At 41.3% G+C, this 24,148-nt stretch overlaps 1 protein-coding gene across 3 annotated transcripts in view; it reads left to right on the top strand.

Moving 5' to 3' along the window:
* The window catches only part of LOC135510599 (phospholipid-transporting ATPase ABCA1-like), a 246,065-nt gene that overhangs the window by 45,305 nt on the left and 176,612 nt on the right, over window positions 1–24,148 (top strand). For all 3 annotated transcript variants that reach the window (XM_064931639.1, XM_064931637.1, XM_064931638.1), the window contains exons 10-12: window positions 10,654–10,793; window positions 11,599–11,706; window positions 19,985–20,182. In XM_064931639.1, the coding sequence (XP_064787711.1) occupies window positions 10,654–10,793; window positions 11,599–11,706; window positions 19,985–20,182 (446 nt within the window). The remainder of the gene's footprint in view (window positions 1–10,653; window positions 10,794–11,598; window positions 11,707–19,984; window positions 20,183–24,148) is intronic.

The raw sequence follows: 24,148 nt of genomic DNA, 5'->3' as shown, positions 1-24,148 counted from the left end.
AAGCACAGAGCTGTAGCTAAGGTTAGTTTATGTCTACTAAAAATAGATAAACAATTCAAGGACCTAGCTAGATAGCAAGCTAGTCAGCCGCAACACAGTGGCTACCGCTTGATCCCGGGGTGAAGAGATGTCCATCTCCTGTGCCAATTTGTCTTCTCCGCGATCCAAGTCTGGATTGTCACTGCGGCCTGGGTTTGAAGTACCTTTTGCCTCGAAAGTTGATCAGAGGAAATCCTCTGCCTCCCTGAGTGAGTTGAAGATAATCCTGTTGCTCAGACCCGGTGCCTTTGGTGAATACGCGGTGCACCCTCTCGATGTGGATGTCCTGGCCTACCAATGAAGGGCTCCAAATTGACTGATTTATTTTTAGAAACCAATGGAGTCCGACCCTTCCTCTGAGTTGTCAAGTCCCACCATTTCAAATTTGACGTACGATTTATGTCCTCAATTTCTTTCACTTTTAACCTCTTGAAACTCTAGGGGCGCAATTTCATTTTTGGATGAAAAACGTTCCCGTTTTAAACAAGATATTTTGTCACAAAAAGATGCTCGACTATGCATATAATTGATAGCTTTGGAAAGAAAACACTCTGAATTTTCCAGAACTGCAAAGATATTGTCTGTGGGTGCCCTAGAACGGGAGCTACAGGCAAAACCAAGATGAAACGGCAACCAGGAAACCAACAGGATTTTTGAGGCTCCGTTTTCCATTGTCTCCTTATATGGCTGTGAATGCGAGAGGAATGAGCCTGCCCTTTCTGTCGTTTCCCCAAGGTGTCTGCAGCATTGTGACGTATTTGTAGGCATATCATTGGAAGATTGACCATAAGAGACTACATTTTCCAGGTGTCCGCCCGGTGTCCTCCGTCGAAATTGGTGCGTCTTTTTCAGCTGCTGGTATTTTTCCATGCGATTCTGAGTGGAAAGCAGGCTTCCACGAACTGCATATCAATGAAGAGATATGTGAAAAAACACCTTGAGGATTGATTCCAAACAACGTTTGCCATGTTTCGGTCGATATTATGGAGTTAATTCGGAAAAAGTTTGACGTTTTGGTGACTGAATTTTCGGTTCGTTTCGGTAGCCAAATGTGATGTACAAAACGGAGCGATTTCTCCTACACAAAGATTCTTTCAGGAAAAACTGCACATTTGGTATGTAACTGAGAGTCTCCTCATTGAAAACATCCGAAGCTCTTCAAAGGTAAATGATTTTATTTATTTGGTTATCTGGTTTTTGTGAAAATGTTGCGTGCTAAATGCTACTCAAAATGCTAAGCTAGCTTAGCATACTCTTACACAAATTAGTGATTTGCTATGGTTCAAAAGCATATTTTGAAAATCTGAGATGACAGTGTTGTTAAGAAAAGGCTAAGCTTGAGAGCAGGCGCATTATTTTCAATTTATTTGCGATTTTCAGAAATCGTTAACGTTGTGTTATGCTAATAAGCCTGAGGCTTTATTCACGATCCCGGATCCGGGATGGGGAGTATCAAGAGGTTTTAAGGCCATGTCCTTTTTTTCGTAGTCTGCATCTTTCATTTGTTCTCACGCACCTTGGAGTGAAGCTGGTCGTATTTCCTCTCGGTCGGTTTAAGAGACTTGCTCAAGCCTTCCACGGCCAAAGCATTTACTGAATTGTTGGCTTTAGTCACCAGGACCTGCAATCAATCAAATGTATTTATAAACCCCTTCTTACATCAGCTGATGTCACAAAGTACTGTACAGTAACCCAGCCTAAAACCCCAAACAGCAAGCAATGCAGGTGTAGAAGCACAGTGGCTAGGAAATACTCCCTAGAAATGCCAGAACCTAGAAAGCAACCTAGAGAAGAACCAGGCTATGAGGGGTGGCCAGTCCTCTTCTGGCTGTGCCGGGTGGAGATTATAACAGAACGTGACCAAGATGTTCAAATGTTCATAGATGACCAGCAAGGTCAAATAATAATAATCACAGTGGTTGTCGAGGGTGCAACAGGTCAGCACCTCAGGAGTAAATGTCAGTTGGCTTTTCATAGCCGATCATTCAGAGTATCTAAACCACTCCTGCTGTCTCTAGAGAGTTGAAGACAGCAGGTCTGGGACAAGTAGCACGCCCGGTGAACAGGTCAGGGCTCCATAGCCGCAGGCAGAACAGTTGAAACTGGAGCAGCAGCACAACCAGGTGGACTGGGGACAGCAAGGAGTCATCAGGCAAGGTAGTCCTGAGGCATGGTCCTAGGGCTCAGGTCCTCAGAGAGAGAGAGAGAGAGAGAGAGAGAAAGAAAGAAAGAAAGAAAGAAAGACGGAAAGACGGAAAGACGGAAAGAAAGAAAGAGAAAAAGACAGAAAGACGGAAAGAAATAGAAAAAGACAGAAAGACGGAAAGAAAGAGAAAAAGACAGAAAGACAGAAAGAGAGAATTAGAGAGAGCATACTTAAATTCAATTCACGCAGGACACTGGATAAGACGGGAGAAATACTCCAGATATAACAGACTGACCCTAGCCCCCCAAGACAAACTATTGCAGCATAAATACTCGACGCTGAGACAGGAGGCGTCGGGAGACACTGTGGCCCCGTCCGACGAAAAGCTGCAATCTTTGGTGTCAGAATGTTGTCCACAGCCTTTTCCACGGCTGAGGTAACAATAGCATCCAGGCTGCAATGTTGTTCCACCATAGCCTGTCTCGAGGCCTGCAAATGGTGTCGTGGAGCTCTTTACAGAGGTCCTCCGTTTCCCTAAATTTCTTCTTCACCATCTTTTCTTTTGACCCCACCTTTGTACATGTTACAAGGTTGTTAGTAATACTTCAATCTCAACACAACATAACACATTTCGAAGGAATTGGAGGTTAGCTGAGATATCAAGTTTGCCATCGCTCCCACTTTTTCTCCACAATTTCATGGTATCCATTTGGTAGTTACAGTTTTGTCTCATCGCTGCAACTCCCATAGACTCGGGAGAGGCGAAGGTCGAGAGCCATAAGTCCTCCGAAACACAACCCAACCAAGCCGCACTACTTCTTGACACAATGCCCACTTAATCCGGAAGCCAACCGCACCAATGTGTTGGAGGAAACATTGTACACCTGCCGACCATTTCAGTGTGCACTGCACCCGGCCCACCACAGGAGTCGCTAGTGCACGATGGGACAAGGACATCCCTGCCGGCCAAACCCTCCCGTTGCCCGGACGACGCTGTGCCAATTGTGCACCTCCCCATGGGTCTCCCGGTCGCAGCCGGCTGCGACAGAGCCTGGACTCGAACCCAGAATCTCTAGTGGCAAGCTAGCACTGTGCCACTTGGGAGGCCCCCCTCAATGTTCTTACAGTGTTAGTACTATGTTCCAAGAATGATAACATCAGTTTTGAACAGTCCAAGGAGGTTTCTTTAATGGGTCAATTTTGTCTTACTTTGTGTTTTTTGTTGTGTTGTACAACAGTTTCTGAAAATGTTAAATTATGATTGGAATAGCATATATATTATTATTATTATTGTGCAAAGGGCTTATTATATCTTGGATCCATTTAGCTGTCAAACAGCAATGTTGGGTAATGTATACACAGCTCAGACATGGCACTCTACCATGTTTAGAAATGACATTCATGAATGCTTCAAAGGTCACACTTGTCATGTGGGACCTGTATGATTCCCTGATCACTGAAGTATTGTTCTGGGAAATGGGCTTCAATATGCTTCCTCCAATGACAATACATCCATTTAGTATAACAGTAACCAGCTAGGCATACACATACCGTTGCTATTCCCAATGACATTTAATAAATATGTAGCCCGTTTTTTCTGCCTCTGTTTTCCAACAAATTGTCATGTTTTAAAATGCACCCGAGCCCTTGTCTGTTCAGCCTGACAAATAGTCGGCTGCTAAGATATTCATAGATTATTTACAGAGAGGAAAAGTTTTCTGAGGCCAGGAGACGCCAAAGTACAAAATGAGAGAATCTTAAAACTTACCAGGGATGTGACCTGTCAAGTCAACCTATTTATTTACAGTGCTGAGTTCCTCATTACACAAATGTGTTTTTCCCTCCGCTTACCACTGAGCACAATTTCTCAAGTGTAATGTCTTTCGGATTGTACTAATTAGGGGCTGCTCTATCCTGTTCCATTAATTGCCTGTTAGTTTGCGGATCCACAGGATGTTTATTTGAATCTGTTTGGTTTTTCCATGGAATAAAGTGTACACCCTAAAGTGGATTTGTGTTCTGGTGCCACTACAAATGAGTAAAACAATGCAGCAGCCATTTGAAATGAGTGCCAACACCTCTGTCTGCATGCTAATAGCTTAACTTGCTTCTTTTTAGTGCTCTGTACAGTACATGACTATGGGAATGCACGTCTATTTTACAATAACCAATATACAGTACGTCTCTTTTGCAAGACTCAAAGTGGACTCTGAGGAAAACTAAAATAGAAACAATAAACGGCTATCAAAGTTTCTTGGTAAAAAAATGTACCCCTCCCAAATGTATTTATGTTGGGATTAGGCAACATCCTATAGTGTCATTAAAGAAAAAACATGGTAGTAAACTGCTGTCTGTGGCAGTAAACACTTGCAAAACATTTTTTAAGATGTCCTCCCACAAAGGAGAAATGAGCCCTTTGGATCGATTGTTTACACTCCCAACTGTGCTGGGGAATCACATATAATAGAAAAAAATGGTGTGTATAGGGCATTGACATGTATGATGGATAGAGCCTATGGCAGTTCTTTCCAACCCTTTTCCGGTAGAACTACTGTACCTTCCTGTAGGTCTTCAATCCAACCCCAGTCGTAATTAACCTATTAGTAGAATCAGATGCACTAGATTAGGCTTAGAGTTAAATACAGTGCCTTGCGAAAGTATTCATCCCCCTTGAACTTTGCGACCTTTTGCGACATTTCAGGCTTCAAACATAAAGATATAAAACTGTATTTTTTGTGAAGAATCAACAACAAGTGGGACACAATCATGAAGTGGAACGACATTTATTGTATATTTCAAACTTTTTTAACAATTCAAAAACTGAAAAATTATTCAGCTCCTTTACTTTCAGTGCAGCAAACTCTCTCCAGAAGTTCAGTGAGGATCTCTGAATGATCTAATGTTGACCTAAATGACTAATGATGATGAATACAATCCACCTGTGTGTAATCAAGTCTCCGTATAAATGCACCTGCACTGTGATAGTCTCAGAGGTCCGTTAAAAGCGCAGAAAGCATCATGAAGAACAAGGAACACACCAGGCAGGTCCGAGATACTGTTGTGAAGAAGTTTAAAGCCGGATTTGGATACAACAAGATTTCCCAAGCTTTAAACATCCCAAGGAGCACTGTGCAAGCGTTAATATTGAAATGGAAGGAGTATCAGACCACTGCAAATCTACCAAGACCTGGCCGTCCCTCTAAACTTTCAGCTCATACAAGGAGAAGACTGATCAGAGATGCAGCCAAGAGGCCCAAGATCACTCTGGATGAACTGCAGAGATCTATAGCTGAGGTAGGAGACTCTGTCCATAGGACAACAATCAGTCGTATATTGCACAAATCTGGCCTTTATGGAAGAGTGGCAAGAAGAAAGCCATTTCTTAAAGATATCCATAAAAAGTGTTGTTTAAAGTTTGCCACAAGCCACCTGGGAGACACACCAAACATGTGGAAGAAGGTGCTCTGGTCAGATGAAACCAAAATTGAACTTTTTGGCAACAATGCAAACGTTATGTTTGGCGTAAAAGCAACACAGCTCATAACCCTGAACCTACCATCCCCACTGTCAAACACGGTGGTGGCAGCATCATGGTTTGGGCCTGCTTTTCTTCAGCAGGAACAGGGAAGATGGTTAAAATTGATGGGAAGATGGATGGAGCCAAATACAGGACCATTCTGGAAGAAAACCTGATGGAGTCTGCAAAAGACCTGAGACTGGGACGGAGATTTGTCTTCCAACAAGACAATGATCCAAAACATAAAGCAAAATCTACAATGGAATGGTTCAAAAATAAACATATCCAGGTGTTAGAATGGCCAAGTCAAAGTCCAGACCTGAATCCAATCGAGAATCTGTGGAAAGAACTGAAAACTGCTGTTCACAAATCCTCTCCATCCAACCTCACTGAGCTAGAGCTGTTTTGCAAGGAGGAATGGGAAAAAATGTCAGTCTCTCGATGTGCAAAACTGATAGAGACATACCCCAAGCGACTTACAGCTGTAATCGCAGCAAAAGGTGGCGCTACAAAGTATTAACTTAAGGGGGCTGAATAATTTTGCACGCCCAATTTTTCAGTTTTTGATTTGTTAAAAAAGTTTGAAATATCCAATAAATGTCGTTCCACTTCATGATTGTGTCCCACTTGTTGTTGATTCTTCACAAAAAATACAGTTGTATATCTTTATGTTTGAAGCCTGAAATGTGGCAAAAGGTCGCAAAGTTCAAGGGGGCCGAATACTTTCGCAAGGCGCTGTATCTTCAGGATTGTAGCTCTCCAGGAACAGGGTTTTAGAGTCCTGGGCCCGGTTTCCCAACATTTTCTTTAGGATAAGTTCATTGTTAGAACTATATGATACTATAGTTATTTACAGCATTAACAATTAACACTGTATTTCTGATCAATTTGATGTTATTTTAATGGACAAAAAAAGTGTTTTTCTTTCAAAAACAAGGACATTTCTAAGTGACGCCCGACTTTTTGAACGGTAGTGTATATATACAGTACCAGTCAAAAGTTTGGACACACCTACTCATTCCAAGTTTTTTTGTTGTATTTGTACTATTTTCTACATTGTATAATAATAGTGAAGACATCAACACTATTAAATAACACACATGGAATAGTCTAGTAACCAAAACAAATTGAAAAGAATTTGAGATACTTCAAAGTAGCCACCCTTTGCCTTAATGACAGCTTTGAACACTCTTGGCATTCTCTCAACCAGCTTCATGAGGTAGTCACCTGGAATGCATTTCAATTAACAGTTGTGCCTTGTTAGAAGTTCATTAGTTGAATTTCTTTCCTTCTTAATGTGCTTGAGGCAATCAGTTGTGTTATGACAAGATAGGGGTGAATTACAGAAAATAAAAGTAAAATACCAAGTCCATATTATGGCAAGAACAGCTCAAAAAAGCAACGAGAAATGACAATCCATCATATTTTTAAGACATGAATGTCAGTCAATCCAGAAAATGTCACGTTTTTTTCAACTGCAGTCGCAAAAACCATCAAGCGCTATGATGAAACTGTCTCTCATGAGGACCGCCACAGGAAAGGAAGACCCAGAGTTACCTCTGCTGCAGAGGACACGTTCATTAGACTTAACTGCACCTCAGATTGCAGCCCAAATGAATGCTTCACGGAGTTCAACAGACACATCTCAACATCAACTGTTCAGAAGAGACTGAGTGAAACAGGCCTTCATGGTCGAATTGCTGCAAAGAAACCACTACTAAAGGACACCAATAAGAAGAACAGACTGGCTTGGGCCAAGAAGCACGAGCAATGTACATTAGACCAGTGGAAATCTGTCCTTTGGTCTGATGAGTCCAAATTGGAGCTGTTTGGTTCCAACCTCCGTGTCTTTGTGAGGCGCAGAGTAAGTGAACGGATGATCTCCACATGTGTTGTTCCCACCGTGAAGCATGGAGGATGAGGTGTGGGGGTGCTTTTCTGGTAACACTGTCAGTGATTTATTTAGAAGTCAAGGCAACTTAACCAGCGTGGCTACCACAGCATTCTGCAGTGTTACGCCATCCTATCTGGTTTGTACTTAGTGGGACTATGTTTTGTTTTTCAACAGGACAACACCTCCAGGTTGTGTAAGGGCTATTTGACCAAGAAGGAGAGTAAAGGAGTGCTGCATCAGATGACCTGGCCTCCTCAATCCCCCAACCTCAACCCAATTGAGATGATTTGGGATGAGTTGGAACGCAGAGTGACGGAATAGCAGCCAACAAGTGCTCAGCATATGTGGGAACTCCTTCAAGACTGTTGGAAAAATATTCTTCATGGATTTGGTTGAGAGAATGCCAAGAGTTTGCAAAGCTGTCATCAAGGCAAAGGTTGGCTACTTTGAAGAATATAAAATATATTTTGATTTGTTTAACACTTTTTTGGTTACTACATGATTCCATATGTGTTATTTCATAGTTTTGATCTCTTCACTATTCTACGATGTAGAAAATAGTAAAAATAAATAAAAACCCTTGAATGAGTAGGTGTGTCCAAACTTTTGACTGGTACTGTATATATATATATATATTTATTTTTCTACAGGGAGGCTCCTACAGGGAGGCTCCTGTGAACTGACATGATTCTAAAGCACTCAAATCAAAGTTTATTTGTCACGTGCGCTGAATACAACAGGTGTAGACCTTACAGTGTATTGCTTACTTACAGGCTCTAACCAATAGTGCAAAAAAGGTATTAGGTGAACAATAGGTAGGAAAAGAAATAAAAACAACATTAAAAAGACAGGCTATATACAGTAGCGTGGCTATAAAAGTAGCGAGTCTACATACAGACACAGGTTAGTCAGGCTGATTGAGGTAGTATGTACATGTAGATATGCTTAAATTGACTATGCATCTATGATAAACAGAGAGTGGCAGTAGCATAAAAGAGGGGTTGGCAGGTGGTGGGTGAGACGCAATGCAAATAGCCCGGTTAGCCAATGTGCGGGAGCACTGGTTGGTCGGCCCAATTGACCATTGATTGCCCTTAGTTGGATGTAGAAGTTGCAGTAGTGCATTGTTTGTAGATGTTCATGTGAATTTGTGTGTGTATGTGTGTGTCTGCACAAATAGTATGTGTGTATCTGTGTGTGAGTGATGAAAGGAATATTGTATGCCGTTCACTTAAGAGAAAGTCCTGTTTGAATGACATTCTGGAGAGTTCTATTTGAATGTTGGAAGCGGTGCAGTCTAAGTGAGTGATGTGTGTGTTATCCACGATAGGTTGGCGTGTGACTGTGTGTGTGTACGTGTGCAGAGTAAAATGTATGCGTGTGTGTGAGAGAGTCTTATTTCTGCACTGTGCGGAACGCTAATGTATTAAATTTGCCAGGTATGATGAGGGGCTGACTAGAGGCTCCGAGCAATTACTTGGCTGCAGCTCCCTGTGTAAAATATGAATTCAGTTCCTCACTGCCACCATTGTGTGATAAATCAGACACCTTTGGTAAGAATATGTCACAGTTTTGGGGGAGATAAATATTCATACGAATAAGAATAGGTGGAAGAGATTCCTCCTGATATCAATATTTATTGAATGGAGAGCTCTAAGCCATGTGATGCTGTGTACTGCCTGTCGAAGCGATATGATTATAGGAAATGACGTGTGGTCAGTGGAAACAGCTGGCCGGAGTGAGGGCGGCCATTAGCACTCGACAGAGTTTCCCCGGAGCACCTTAGAAGGGATGGCCGCAAGGCAAAAGGCTAACATTTATCACACCTCCTGCACTCAAAATTTCCACAAATCTTTTACCGGGGATAGGTAGCCAGTGGTTAAGGGAGCACTGTGATAGAAGAGGTGGAAGAGGCTTCTGAGTCGAGATGAAGAGCTAAGTATAGACCTACGCACCTGAGCCCCGACAGACGGACCAAAAGACACGCACAAAAGTACAGACAGTTAGACAAAGACATAGCGACACATAGAGGCAGACAGAAACGGAGACACAGATATAGAGACATGTACAGTAGGCAGGCAGGCAGACAGAGAAGTATATGCAGGCAAGCAAGCAGACAGACATACCGATCAACTGAGACGCTTTGCAGGACAGTCAGACACATCCTCCCACCCAATAGAACACAAACAAGTGGTGGTTGCAGCATCTTTCACCCTGCTATTCCCTCAGATCTATCGTCCTGTGTAACCTATACAGCGCTCCAACCGACCTGGCAATATTCACATTGGCAGATTGGATAAATTAATAATGATCCCACTGCAGCTGAGCATATTGACTTGTTTTCTCCCTCAGTGTTGAGCACTCCTGGCTCCCAACTCCTACTGTGTGTATTCAGCTGTGCTGGACTGCTATATAAATATCTTGCTCCCTTCCGTCCTCTCTCCCCAGCCTTTGTGTTATTAGCTACACATTAATGGAGTCGTTCGACACAAAATAATTGAGTCTTTGAAGTGTCGGAATTGCAATAAATCCTCCACATAGTGAAAAGTGTCAACTTGACCGGTTGTCATATCGCCTGCTACTTCCATTATTAAGCATGTGAAGACTACCGTTTATTTTCTCAGCAGTGGCGTGAGGGTTTGATGTGATTTCAGGGAATCTATGGTCTCTATTTGTACTCATAGGGCTCTGGTCAAAAGTATTCCACTATAGGGAATAGGGTGCCATTTAGGATGTAGCCTAAATCTTCTGTTTCTAACCCTGAAACACAACAGATTAACAAACTTTTATTTTGATGGTAACTTTGATTGTAACATATGGATTAAATGTGGTCCAAAAATGTGATGCCAACATAACATGTTTTTCATTTTTTTAACGTCTATTATCATCAAGACATTATTCATTTATCTTATGTTATATTTTGGCGGTTCGCTCCATGTACTCATTCAGACAGATGTCTGTACAATTTTTATCTGTTGCTTTTCTCAATTTCTAAGTCGCTAACAGGTGTATTTACACAAGCTTTTGAAGGAACAATAGATGTTTCTCTCTCACCAGGTGCCTTCTGCAAAGTACTGATTGACACTCTTGAGGGAACCCCTGGCCTACGTATTGTTTGGAGAACATTTCGGCCCCTAATCCAAGGGAAGATCCTCTACACCCCTGACACACCTGCAACTAGACTAATGGTGAACGAGGTAAAACATAGGATAAACTCATATTGTATGCACATCACATGTCTGCCAGGGTTGGTGTCAATTTGAATTGAAGTCAGTCAAGTAGACTGAAAGAAAATGGATGTCTGCAAGAATGTGGACTCTGTGATCCCAACACTCATAACAGTGTTGGGGACATTGACTTTGGGTGCCGATGTAAATGGCTTGAATAATTCAAATGTTTGCGATTGTGTCTAATTGCATATTTTCACTTCACGAATCATACCAAGACGAGGCATTTAGATGAGCTGGTAAATCAAAACGTGATGATACACGCTATGAACCACTCTCCAGAAACCGCAAAGAAAGAGCCAGGGAGAGGAAATGGGGAACAGACTCAGGGGATATAATCTATTTTTCATGACGTTTCTCCCGTAATTAACATAATGTTGAAACTGCATAAACAAAACAAACCAATGGTGAGAAGCTGTAGGGAATTGGATGTGAAGAATATCTAGTAAGATAATGTCTTAGTAGATCCACCGACTTCACAGCAAGTGGCTCGGTTTTGCCATAGGGGCCCGTCTTCACACCCTTAGCAGCCCAATTGTTTACATCTCAGTGCTTGGGTGTAAATAACCCTGTTTACATTAGTTACAACGGGGGTAGAAATCAAATCAGTCTCCCCGGGGGATAGGTGAAAATACGAAGACGCAGTGTGTTCTCAAGGTCAGATTGGCTGCGAAATAAATTTGATAGCACAGTGTGAATGCCTTCAAATGGAGTAGGGTTAGAGATGGAATTTTCCATATTTTAATCACCACACTATCTCTCTTTCTTGTTTCAGGCAAATAGGACTTTAAACGCATTGGCCATGTTGAAAGAGTTGTTGGAAGCTTGGGAGAATTTTGGTTGGAACTACTTTCAAAATGGCCCCCAAGTCAGTGCACTGCGGGTAAGATTTATGACTCCTTCAACAGAAACATGGAAATCTGATGTACTACACCGTAGAGCTGATTTACATGTGACAGATGTTAGACAAGGATGAATGACTTGTCATACACGAGTATCACTGTCTTATCTATGGTGATTTATCTAATGTTAATATAGGTGAGAAAATGAAAATAACAGATGTTTTTATGTGTTAAATCTAGTTGAAAAGAGCTTTAATGTTAATAACCATCTGTGGAGGCTCCTCAGAGGAAGAAGGGGAAGACCATCCTCCTCAGTGAATTTCATATTTTTTTTAAAGTAGTGAAACATAAAAAAACTATACTACATATATTAAAGTCACCAAATAATTGGTTTAACCACTGTTTTGCAATGGTCTACAGTAGCCTCAACAGCACTCTGTAAGGTAGCACCATGGTGTAGCCGTAGCACAGCTAGTTTCTATCCTCCTCTGAGTAAATTGACTTACAAAATACAGTACAAAACCAAGGACGCTCGTAGTTCTCACCCCCTTCCATAGACTTACACAGTAATTATGAGGACATCCTCCACCCTACCAGAGCTCTTGCAGCATGAACTGACATGTTGTCCACCCAATCAAAGGATCAGAGAATTAATCTAATACTGAGAGCATAAGCTACAGCTTGCTAGTTTTACAGTGCATAACATGTGAGTACTTAACTAGCGGATGTTTAGCCTACTCAAATACCCGGCTCAAACAGAGAGTGATGCTATGTTAGCTAGCTGGCTATGGCTATCAAACACTGGAACTCTTCCAAGTCAAGGTAAACTTTTGGTTTCATTAATTTATTGCAACCGGTGCCTGCCGGTGTAACTGCTAAACTGCCTGCTGACTGTACTACATGATTGTAGCGGATTTACTAACACGTTAGTAATAGTAGCTACGTTGACTATGACGTTAGTTAATATGGTTACAACAATGTAGGCTGTGTTTAGCGGTTATGATATGAAGGATTGGCTTGGAAAGGTTTTTTTCACCTGGTCACAGGCAGCTGACGTGTTGTGCACTGAAGTCCACAAGTGAAGGGAAAAGGTGAGAGGAGGAGAGTGGGTAGATGCGAAAAATAATTATTCAATGATCAAAGGGATTTGTAAGTGGCTGCTATGAAATTTAACTGTGTTTACGTGTGATCAGGGGGGTATTCATTCCGCCAATTCTGTTGAAAACTGTTTCTTAAACGGAGGCAAATGGACCAAAATGGGAATAACATACCTGAATTTAACCAATGAAATCTTGTTTTCAACTGTTGGACTAATGATTACACTCTAGATCAGCTAGATGCAGGCATGTGTGTGCAAGGCAGTTTTGCATGTGTCAATGTCTGTTGTCTTGATTACTCAAATTTATCTCGACCTGTGCACCTACGTTGTAAACTTTCATTCAAAAGCTAGGTTCTAGCAACTTCATGATTGGGTATAGGGAAAATGTGAATATCATGTTGTAGCCTAGACCTATCGATGTTACATTGAGCTGCCTGAATGGAATATGAATGGCAGTCATCCAATATGCTGTAGTAAAAATAAGGGCATGCTCATTAAAAAAATGACCGTCCTCCCTCATCTTAAAACTTCTTCAGGATCGGTGGGTCCCCTGCGGGATGTTGAGCTAACGTAGGCTAATGCGATTAGCATGAGGTTGTAAGTGACAAGAACATTTCCCAGAACATAGACATATCTGATATTGGCAGAAAGCTTAAATTCTTATTAATCTTACTGCACTGTCCAATTTACAGTAGCTATTATAGTGAAATAATACCATGCTATTGTTTGAGGAGAGTGCACAGTTTTGAACATGAAACGTTATTAATAAACAAATTAGGCACATTTGGGTAGTCTTGATACAACATTTTGAGCAGAAATGCAATGGTTCAGTCTAAAACTTTGCACTATGCATATCCTTGCTTCAGGGACTGAGCTGCAAGCAGTTAGATTTGGGTATGTCATTTTAGGTGAAAATTTAAAAAAAGTAGTGGATCCTTGATTAAGAGGTTTTTAAACTGCACCAACCGCCACTGATATACAGTGTGTTCATAATGTATTCAGACCCCTTGACCTTTTCCACATTTTGTTATGTTACAGCCTTATTGTAAAATTTATTAAATTGTATTTGTACCCCATAATGACAAGCAAACACAGGTTTTTAGAAATGTTAGCAAATGTATAAAAAATACAAAACTGAATTATCACGTTTACATAAGTATTCAAACCCTTTGCTCAGTACTTTGTTAAAGCACCTTTGGCAGCGAGCTTGGCACCCCTGTTTTTGGGGGGTTTCTCCCATTCTTCTCGGCAGATCCTCTCAAGCTCTGTCAGGTTGGATGGGCAGCGTCGCTGCACAGCTATTTTCAGGTCTCTCCAGAGATTCTTGATCGGGTTCAAGTCTGGGCTCTGGCTGGGCCACTCAAGGACATTCAGAGACTTGTCCCGAAGCCACTCCTGTGTTGTCTTGGCTGTGTGCTTAGGGTCATTGTCCTGTTGGAAGGTGAACCTTCACTCCAGTCTGAGGTGCTGAGTGTTCTGGACCGTGTTATCATCAAAGATCTCCCTGTACTTTGCTCCATTTATCTTTCCCTCGATCCCGACTAGTCTCTGAGTCCCTCCAGCTGTAAAACATCCCCACAGCATGATGCGGCCACCACTGTGCTTCACCGTAGGGATGGTGCCATGTTTCTTCTAGAAGTGATGCTTGGCATTCAGGCTAAAGAGTTCAATCTTGGTTTCATCAGACCAGAGAATATTTTTTCTCATGGTCTGAGAGTCCTTTAGGTGCCTTTTAGCAAACTCCATGCAGGCTGTTATGTGCCTTTTATTGAAGAGTGGCTTCTGTCTGGCCACTGTACCATAAAGGCCTGATTGGTGCAGTGCTGCAGAGATGGTTGTCCTTCTGGAAGGTTCTCCAATCTCCACAGATGAACTCTGGACCTCGCTAACCAAGGCCCTTCTCCCCAGATTGTTCATTTCGGCTGGGAGGCCAGCTCTTGGAAGAGTCTTGGTGGTTCCGAACCTCTTCCACTGAGGCCACTGTGTTCTTGGGGACCTTCAATGCTGCAGAATTTTTTTTGTACACTTCCCCAAATCTGTTGCCTCAACACAATCCTGTCTCGGAGCTCTACGGACAATTCATTTGGTTTTAGCTCTGACATGCGCTGTTAACTGTGGAAAATTATATAAAGAGGTGTTTGCCTTTCCAAATCATGTCCAATCAATTGAATTTGCCACAGGTGGACACCAAACAAGTTGTAGAAACATCTTAAGGATATTCAATATAAACAGGGTGCACATTAACTCAATTTCGAGTCTTATGGAAAAGGGTCTGAATACTTTCACACCCTTAGATATTTCCTATGTATTTATTTTTTGCAAAACAATCAATATTTGCAAAACAAACGTGTTTTCTCTTTGTCAATTTATCGGGTATTGTGTGCAGATTGATGAAGATTATATATATATATATATATATATATATATATATATATATATATATATATATATATATATATATATATATATATATATATATTAATCATTTTTAGAATAAGGCTGTAATGTAACAAAATATGGAAAAAGGGAAGGGGTCTGAATACTTTAAACATGCACTGTACATCGGTCGGAATTATCCTTGTCCATTAGAATTTTGAATGACATACACAAGCCATTCCACTAGGCATATTTACCAACCTTTAGCTCTCAAAAGTAGAGTCCTACACTTCCTCCCACCAGAATATATCTAACATTTCTAACACAAATTCAGCTGAAAAATATAGCTACATATCAGGTTTATCGATATGGAAAAAAATAAAGTCATTATGGGTAAGTGCTGGATAATTTTCACCCCGGCAGTCAGGAAAGGGGATTAGCTTGGAATGGAGAGATGGAGAGCTCACACACCTTTCCCTTCCCAGAAACCCCCTCTCTCTCCTTCCCCTTCCCTAGAAGCAGACATTACTCCCGTGTCACCTGAAATGAGCTTATGGGCAGCTAGGGAAGAGCGTAGCCAAGCACTCCATGTAGCCAGGTTATTCATTACCCCAGCCCTAACCTTTACACAAATGGACCCTGCAATTCTCCTTTGTCTTCATTTTCTCCCTCTGAGCAGCAGGCCTCAGAACTGGTAGTTCCGTGGTGTCATCTTCTCCAGAGGTCTCTCAAGGTTTTAGCAACTTTCTACATTGATGGCGGCAATTACAGGACAGTTGAGTTATCAGCCGAGCTGAAGAGAGAAATCTCTTAAATCCCAAATAAACCCCTAGCCCCTACTGATTGGATCTAGGAGGATTGGATAGGCATAAGCAACATGGTGACAATTCCACCTCATAGACATAGATAGACAACTGCGGTGCCCAAAAGCCATTTTAGCATGGGCAGTGCTATTGAGGACTTGCCTCATTTTGAAGGCAGGTTTACGTTTATAGTCATGAATCTTGTCCTGGAGGCAGAACTGAGTGATTTCCGCTAATGGGCCAGCTGCAAGGTGAAAATTGGCTACATTGTAAAAAGTAATTTAATTTCAGGTTAGGCATTAGGGTTAGCAGTGTGGGTAAGTTTAATGTTAGGGTTAAGTTTAAAATCAGATTGTACGACTTTGTGGCTGTGCCATCTAGTGCTCACTCTGCAGAGCTGCCTCCAGGGTAAGATTAATGACAATAAATGACAATCTGCATGTTGAAATTGTCAACTAGGTGTGACTCCCTATGGGTTAAGGAAGGATCACTTGATTCCATCCAGGTTATCAGGATGGATCAGCCAATGAATTATACTCGTGAGCAAACATTCCACAACTGCAAGTGGTCTTTATACAGTGGGGCAAAAAAGTATTTAGTCAGCCACCAATTGTGCAAGTTCTCCCACTTAAAAAGATGATAGAGGCCTGTAATTTTCATCATTGGTACACTTCAACTATGACAGACAAAATTAGATTTATTTTTCTCCAGAAAATCACATTGTAGGATTTTTAATGAATTTATTTGCAAATGATGGTGGGAAATAAGTATTTGGTCACCTACAAACAAGCCAGATTTCTGGCTCTCACAGACCTGTAACTTCTTCTTTAAGAGGCTCATCTGTCCTCCACTCGTTACCTGTAGTAATGGCACCTGTTTGAACTTGTTATCATTAAAAAAGACACCTGTCCACAACCTCAAACAGTCACACACCAAACTCCACTATGGCCAAGACCAAAGAGCTGTCAAAGGACACCAGAAACAAAATTGTAGACCTGCACCAGGCTGGGAAAACTGAATCTGCAATAGGTAAGCAGCTTGGTTTGAAGAAATCAACTGTGGGAGCAATTATTAGGAAATGGAAGACATACAAGACCACTGATAATCTCCCTCGATCTGGGGCTCCACGCAAGATCTCACCCCGTGGTGTCAAAATGATCACAAGAACTGTGAGCAAAAATCCCAGAACCACACGGGGGGACCTAGTGAATGACCTGCAGAGAGCTGGGACCAAAGTAACAAAGCCTACCATCAGTAACACACTACGCCGCCAGGGACTCAAATCCTGCAGTGCCAGACGTGCCCCCCTCCTTAAGCCAGTACATGTCCAGGCCCGTCTGAAGTTTGCTAGAGAGCATTTGGATGATCCAGAAGAAGATTGGGAGAATGTAATATGGTCAGCTGAAACCAAAATATAACTTTTTGGTAAAAACTCAACTCGTCGTGTTTGGAGGACAAAGAATGCTGAGTTGCATCCAAATAACACCATACCTACTGTGAAGGGGGCTGTTTTTCTACAAAGGGACCAGGACGACTGATCCGTGTAAAGGAAAGAATGAATGGGGCCATGTATCGTGAGATTTTGAGTGAAAACCTCCTTCCATCAGCAAGGGCATTGAAGATGAAACGTGACTGGGTCTTTCAGCATGACAATGATCCCAAACACACCGCCCAGGCAATGAAGGAGTGGCTTCGTAAGAAGCATTTCAAGGACCTGGAGTGGCCTAGCCAGAGATCTGGAGATCTGCATGGAGGAATGGGCCAAAATACCAGCAACAGTGTGTGAAAACCTTGTGAAGACTTACCGAAAACGTTTGACCTCTTTCATTACCAACAAAGGGTATATAACAGTATTGAGATAAACTTTTGTTATTGACCAAATACTTATTTTCCACCATAATTTGCAAATAAATTCATAAAAAATCCTACAATGTGATTTTCTGGATTTTTTTTTTCATTTTGTCTGTCATAGTTGAAGTGTACCTATGATGAAAATTACAGGCCTCTCTCATCTTTTTAAGTGGGAGAACTTGCACAATTGGTGGCTGACTAAGTGCTTTTTTGCCCCACTGTACCTGTTCAAACAACACAGTATGCACCCTTTCAGCTTGTTAACCGACTCATAGAAGTTGTACAATAAGAAAATGGACTACTTAAAAATGGAGATTGTCTTATTGGTGCTACCCATGCACTCACAAAATGCCTTAGTGGAACAGATACAAAGACGAGTCCTCTCACGAGCTCTATATTCCACCTTGACTATCAGAGGGCAAGATGGATTTACTATCATTCTCCCTATACCCATTCAATCCTCTCAGATCTATGCTAGTGCATAGGGGAGAGAGGACAGCTCTGATTTTATGGAATGGCTCGAAGGACCCTGGAAGCAGTATTCTCAAGCACTACTCTGTGTAAAAATAATTACTAGTGTTGCCAACAGGTAATCGTATGGGTTTACATCTGTTTATATAACATTCTATTACAGTAAAAGAGTGACTGATAATTAATGGTTGGTTGCCATTTACTTGATGCTAAACCAGTGACCATCTAGGAAAATGTCGAGCAGGAATTATTATTAGAATGACCCTATGTTGGAAAATGGTAAGAGGGCTGGTTTGAGTTTTCATTGGCCGTCTGCCGCCGGGAGCCAACCATTTCCATCCTTTTGAAAGGCCAGGGAAAATATGGGAACGTCTTTTTTTTGCTCGAAGACCTCATGTCGGATAATGTCATTTGACACTTGGACGCCGGGGTTAAACGGCATATCTGCAACAATCCGCCCCAAATGCCACTGAACGTTAGGAGTAGTACAACATATATACCATGTTTAGCCACAGACACATTGGCATTCTGTATAATCAATTGAATTTCAGTGACCCTTTACAAATATTCTTAACTCTAAAGTAAAAACAGCATATTGTTTACAATATATTTCTGTATGTACATCTTGAAACTAAATGAATTATTCCACTCTTACTATCACAGATGTATGGTTAAACCTGATGCTTCTTAATGGTCAGGAGCAGCATAGACATCTGACACTTTGACCTCATGTTAAACATTCCAAAGTGTTTACTTACACTGAACACATTGGTCAGAATATGTTTGAGGCAGAGAGAGCGAGGCAGAGAGAATTTCAGCCTGTTTTGCCACACACTACATTATCAGCAGACCATGTTCAGTTATGCAATACAACACCACTATTATCGTGTTATTACAACGGTTGCAATTTCATGGTTGCGAGCATACTGTATGCACCCTACAGATCACACTGAGGGGAGCAGTCCCAGACAGATGGAAAGACTGCATCCCAAATGGCACCCTTTATAGTGCACTACTTTTGATCTGGGCCCATAGGGATCAGGTCAAAAGTAGTGCACTATATAAGGAATAGGGTGCAAGTAATGTATTTTCACCAAACCTGTACCAGGGAACGTACAGAACCTGAGTAGGAAGCTATTATGTAAGGCTCCCATTGTTCTACACTACAGGGATGGGTGGCCATTCATTTTTGAAACTGCACACATACTGTAGGGAGGCTGTAACAGCAACACCATTTGCATTTAGATTAGCATATCTCTTCCTTAACTCTTTGAGTGCCGAGTGAAATCATGGAATGAGGCTTAAGCCGAGCTGACAGTTAAGACACCTGGTGCTTATCACACTGGGGTGAGGGCTGGGGGAAGGAGGAAGGAGACAGTCATTGGAAGCACACCGTGTGTGTATGTGTGTGCGGGAATGTACACTTGTTTGTGCACATGCCTGAGTGTGTCTGTGTATGTGCCTGCGACTCTACATGTGTGAATGTGCATGGTCATGAAAAAGGTGGGTGTAAATTCCCAAGCCTGCAGTACAACAGTGCCATCTAGCTTAATGTTTCTAATTAATTCTCTCACAGGGGAAAACTAGGTCCTAAGGACCTGCAGTGCTGCAGGTCTCCAATTAGCTTCCACTGCATTCATTTCTCAGTGCATTGATTGTTTTATAATCTGATGAGTGTAAATTACCCTCACAACCCCTTTTCTCTGGTTTTCAAATCAGGCCTTTCTGGATAACCCGGTGTTTGCAGCCGCACTCAACCACAGACTCGAAGGCACAAGATGGACGGAAGAACTGCTCGCCAACTTCCTGTACAACGGGCCCCCTGAGGACCGCCCCGCGGGCATGCCGCCGAATGACTGGCGCGACGTGTTCAACGCCACCAGCCAAATCCTGGACCTCCTGAAGAAGTTCATTGGGGTTTGTTAATTCTCTCTCTTCACATTGTCAAATGTTATTTGATCAAATTTTTCCCCCTTTACAAAATACACTGACATTTTGGAGTGTGTTTATATATCCTCCCACTGGGCACAGACAGTCAATTCAACATTTATTCCACATTGGGTCAATGTAATTCCATTGAAATGAGGTGAAAACAACGTTGATTCTACCATTGTGTGCCCAAATGTCTAGCTCTAATATATGAGGAAAAACGTTCAACACCGTGTGTGCGTTCACAACTATAATAGTTAAATTCTTCACCCCCAACAGCACAAGCTGTCTTTTGATTGGGTGAATACAAAGCTAGAATGCCAATTGTTACGGTGAATACAAAGGTCCATATCAATTGACAACCTTGACAACATTCCGAAAAATGCCTAACTGTACTGCTGTGGTAATAACAAGGATTGTTATAAGCATCCATGGACAAACATTTCAGCTAACATAACACAAGACACAGCGCTGTCTTTACATATACTGTTGTGACATGCAGACAGTTGGGTGAACATTGACGTATTGATCCGTTTGGTGGTTTGCAGCGATACACTACTTTCCCTTGCGCTATGTGTCCACACGTGTAGACTACAGGCATCTTATCATCCCCCTCATTGCTAATACCTGGGAGATGACATCTAAGCCTCCTGGGGTTTAACCACATGGGGCAAAAAACATCCAAAAGTAATGCAATCCATTTTCGTTCCTGATGTAATTCCATATCTCAAAATGGACGCCGGGATGATGTTTACTCGTCAATCATTTACCTTTTTCTTGTCGCATAGGCTCAACGCATGCTGAGCGTGGACAGGGGGGAGAAAATGTGAAATGTGCTCTCTGTCTCGCTCTCTCTCTCTCTCTCTCTCTCTCCCCTTGCTCTCTCACATTCGCTCTCTTTCTCTCTCCCTCACTCTTTTCCTCTCTCGCTTCCTCTCTCTCTACCCCTTCCCCCTCTCTCCCCACTCTTTTATTTTTGCTCTCTCTCTCTTCCATTTGAATTTCTCTCAAGGTATAAAAAATGTAATCAGTATATTAATCAAAGGCTCATGTCGTCAATACATGTCAAGTTGAGGAAACATGGCCAAATGTAACTATAAATCAACATTTCTGGTCTTTCAGGTCCTTCAAATTCAAGAAGACATATGACTAGTAATACAACATTGATTCTTTAAACTTTTTGAAAATGAAATGTCAAATTGGTTGGACTCATTACATCCACAGAATTTACTAATCCAATATGAATTTGATGAATACACAAATTGCTAATCATTGACCAGAGGATATGTTTGGTTGTGAAAGATGTTGACTGGGTGCCTACATAAGCTACTTCCTGAAGTGGTCCATAGATAGATTAACTTAAGTGAGTAGATACACTTGATTTGTATTCTGTTATCATCTATAATGCAGATGGCTAGTCCTCCCCAGCAAATATGCTGGCACATGGCTAAAAACATATTATCATATACACTATATAAATGTACACTGAGTGTACAAAACATTGTGAACACCTGCTCTTTCCATGAAATACCGTGCCGTCTAAAAGTATTCACACCCCTTAACTTAGTCGACATTTGGTTGTGTTACAGTATGAATTCAAAATGGATTAAATCAATTGTTTTATCACCCATTTACAATGGGAAGACAATCCATAATGACGAAATGAAAAAAAAACATGTTTTTAGAAAATGTTGCAAGTTTATTGAAAATGAAATACAGAGATATCTAATTCACACCCCTGAGTCAATATGTGTTAAAATCACCTTTGGCAGCGATTACAGCTGTGAGTCTTTCTGGCTAGGTCTCTAAGAACATTACACACCTGGATTATACAATATTTGCACATGATTCTTTTTTAAATTCTTCGAGCTCTGTCAAGTTGATTGTTGATCATTGTGAGACAGACATAAATTGCCATAGATTTTCAAGACAATTTAAGTTAAAACTCTAACTAGGCCATTCAGGAACATTCAATGTCATCTTGGTAATTGTAACTGTTTTCTTCTGCTGAAGGAGAGGAGGACCAAAATGCAGCCTGGTTAGAGTTCAACATCTTTAATCAAGACCATACATGAGAACACTACAAAATACAAAACATCAAAAGTGAAAACCGAAACAGTCCTATCTGGTGCAATGACACAAAGACAGAAGACAATCACCCACAAAATACCCACAGAATATGGCTGCCTAAATATGGTTCCCAATCAGAGACAATGATAGACAGCTGCCTCTAATTGAGAACCAATCTAGGCAACCACAGACCTACAAACTACCTAGAAAGGAAACAGCCCCATAAACATACAAAAATACCTAGACCAGACAAAACACATAAATCGCCCATGTCACACCCTGACGTAACCAAAATAATAAAGAAATCAACGATAACTAAGGCCAGGGCATGACAGGTAAGCTACTCTCCCAGTGTTTGTTGGAAAGCAGACTAAACCAGTTTTCCTCTAGGATTTTGCCTGTGGTTATAGCTGTATTCCGTAAATGTTTTCCCTAAAAAGCTCCCTAGTCCTTGACAATGACAAGAATACCCATAACATGATGCAGCCACCACCATGCTTGAAAATATGAAGTGGTACTCAGTGATGTTTAATTTGTCCCAAACATAACGCTTTGTATTCAGGACAAAAAGTACATTTCTTTGACACATTATTTTGAGTATTACTTAAGAGCATTGTTGCAAACAGGATGCATGTTTTGGAATATCTTTATTCTGTACAGGCTTCCTTCTTTTCACTCTTGTCATTTAGGTTAGTATTGTGGAGTAACTGCAATGTAATTGATCCATCCTCAGTTTTCTCCTATCACAGCCATTAAACTCTGAATTAAACTGTTTTAGTCACCATTGACTCTGTAACTGTTTTAGTCACCATTGGCCTCGTGGTGAAATCCCTGAGCAGTTTCCTTCCTCTCCGGTAACTCAGTTAGGAAGGACACCTGTATCTTTGTAGTGATTATATCCAAAGTATAATGAATAACTTCACCATTCTCAAAGAGATGTAATTTTTTAAATTACCCATATACCAATAGGTGCCGTTCTTTGCGAGGCATCTTTGCGAGGCATTGGAAAACCTCCCTGGTCTTTGAGGTTGGATCTCTTTTAGAAATTCTCAGCTCGACTGAGGGACCCGACAGATAATTGTATGTGTGGGGTACAGATTTGGGGTAGTCATTCAAAAATCATGTTAACCACTATTATTGAACACGGAATGAGTTAGTGAAACCTATTATGCGATTTGTTAAGCACATGTTTACTCATGAACTTATATAGGCTTGCCTTATAAAAGGGGTTGAATAGTTATTGATTAGTTATAATTATTAAATAGTTATTGATACAAGACAGCTCGGCTTTACATACTTTTTTACATATTTACATTTTTTATTTTTTATTGACAAAATAATTCCACTTTGACATTATAGGGTATTGTGTTGAGATCAGTGACACAAAATCTAAATGTAATCATTTTTAGATTCAGGCTGAGAAAGCAAAGGGGTGTGAATAGTTTCTGATAGCACTGTAGAATTGACCAGGTGAATCCAGGTGAAAGTTATGATTTCTTATTGATGTCACTTGTTAAATCCACTTCAAATCAGTGTAGATGAATTAGAGGAGACCGGTTAAATACATTGTTTTTAAGCCTTGAGACATGGATTGTGTATGTGTGTCATTCAGTGGGTGACTGGACAAGACAAAATATTTAAGTGCCTTTGAACTGGGTATGGCAGTGTGTGCCAGGAGCACCGGTTTGTGTCAAGAACTGCAATGCTTAACAGTTTCCCGTGTGTATCAAGACTGTTCCACCACCCAAAGGACATCCAGACAACTTAACACAACTGTGGGAAGCATTGGAGTCAACATGGGCCAGCATCCCTGTGGAACGCTTTTAACACCTTGTAGAGTCCTTGTCCCGGTGAATTGAGGCTGTTCTGAGGGCAAAAGTGGGG

Source organism: Oncorhynchus masou, chromosome 23, assembly GCF_036934945.1.
Source record: "Oncorhynchus masou masou isolate Uvic2021 chromosome 23, UVic_Omas_1.1, whole genome shotgun sequence".
NCBI classification, from domain to species: Eukaryota; Metazoa; Chordata; class Actinopteri; order Salmoniformes; family Salmonidae; genus Oncorhynchus; species Oncorhynchus masou.
The sequence above is the reverse complement of the archived record's forward strand: the minus strand, read 5'-3'. Positions and strand labels throughout refer to the sequence as shown.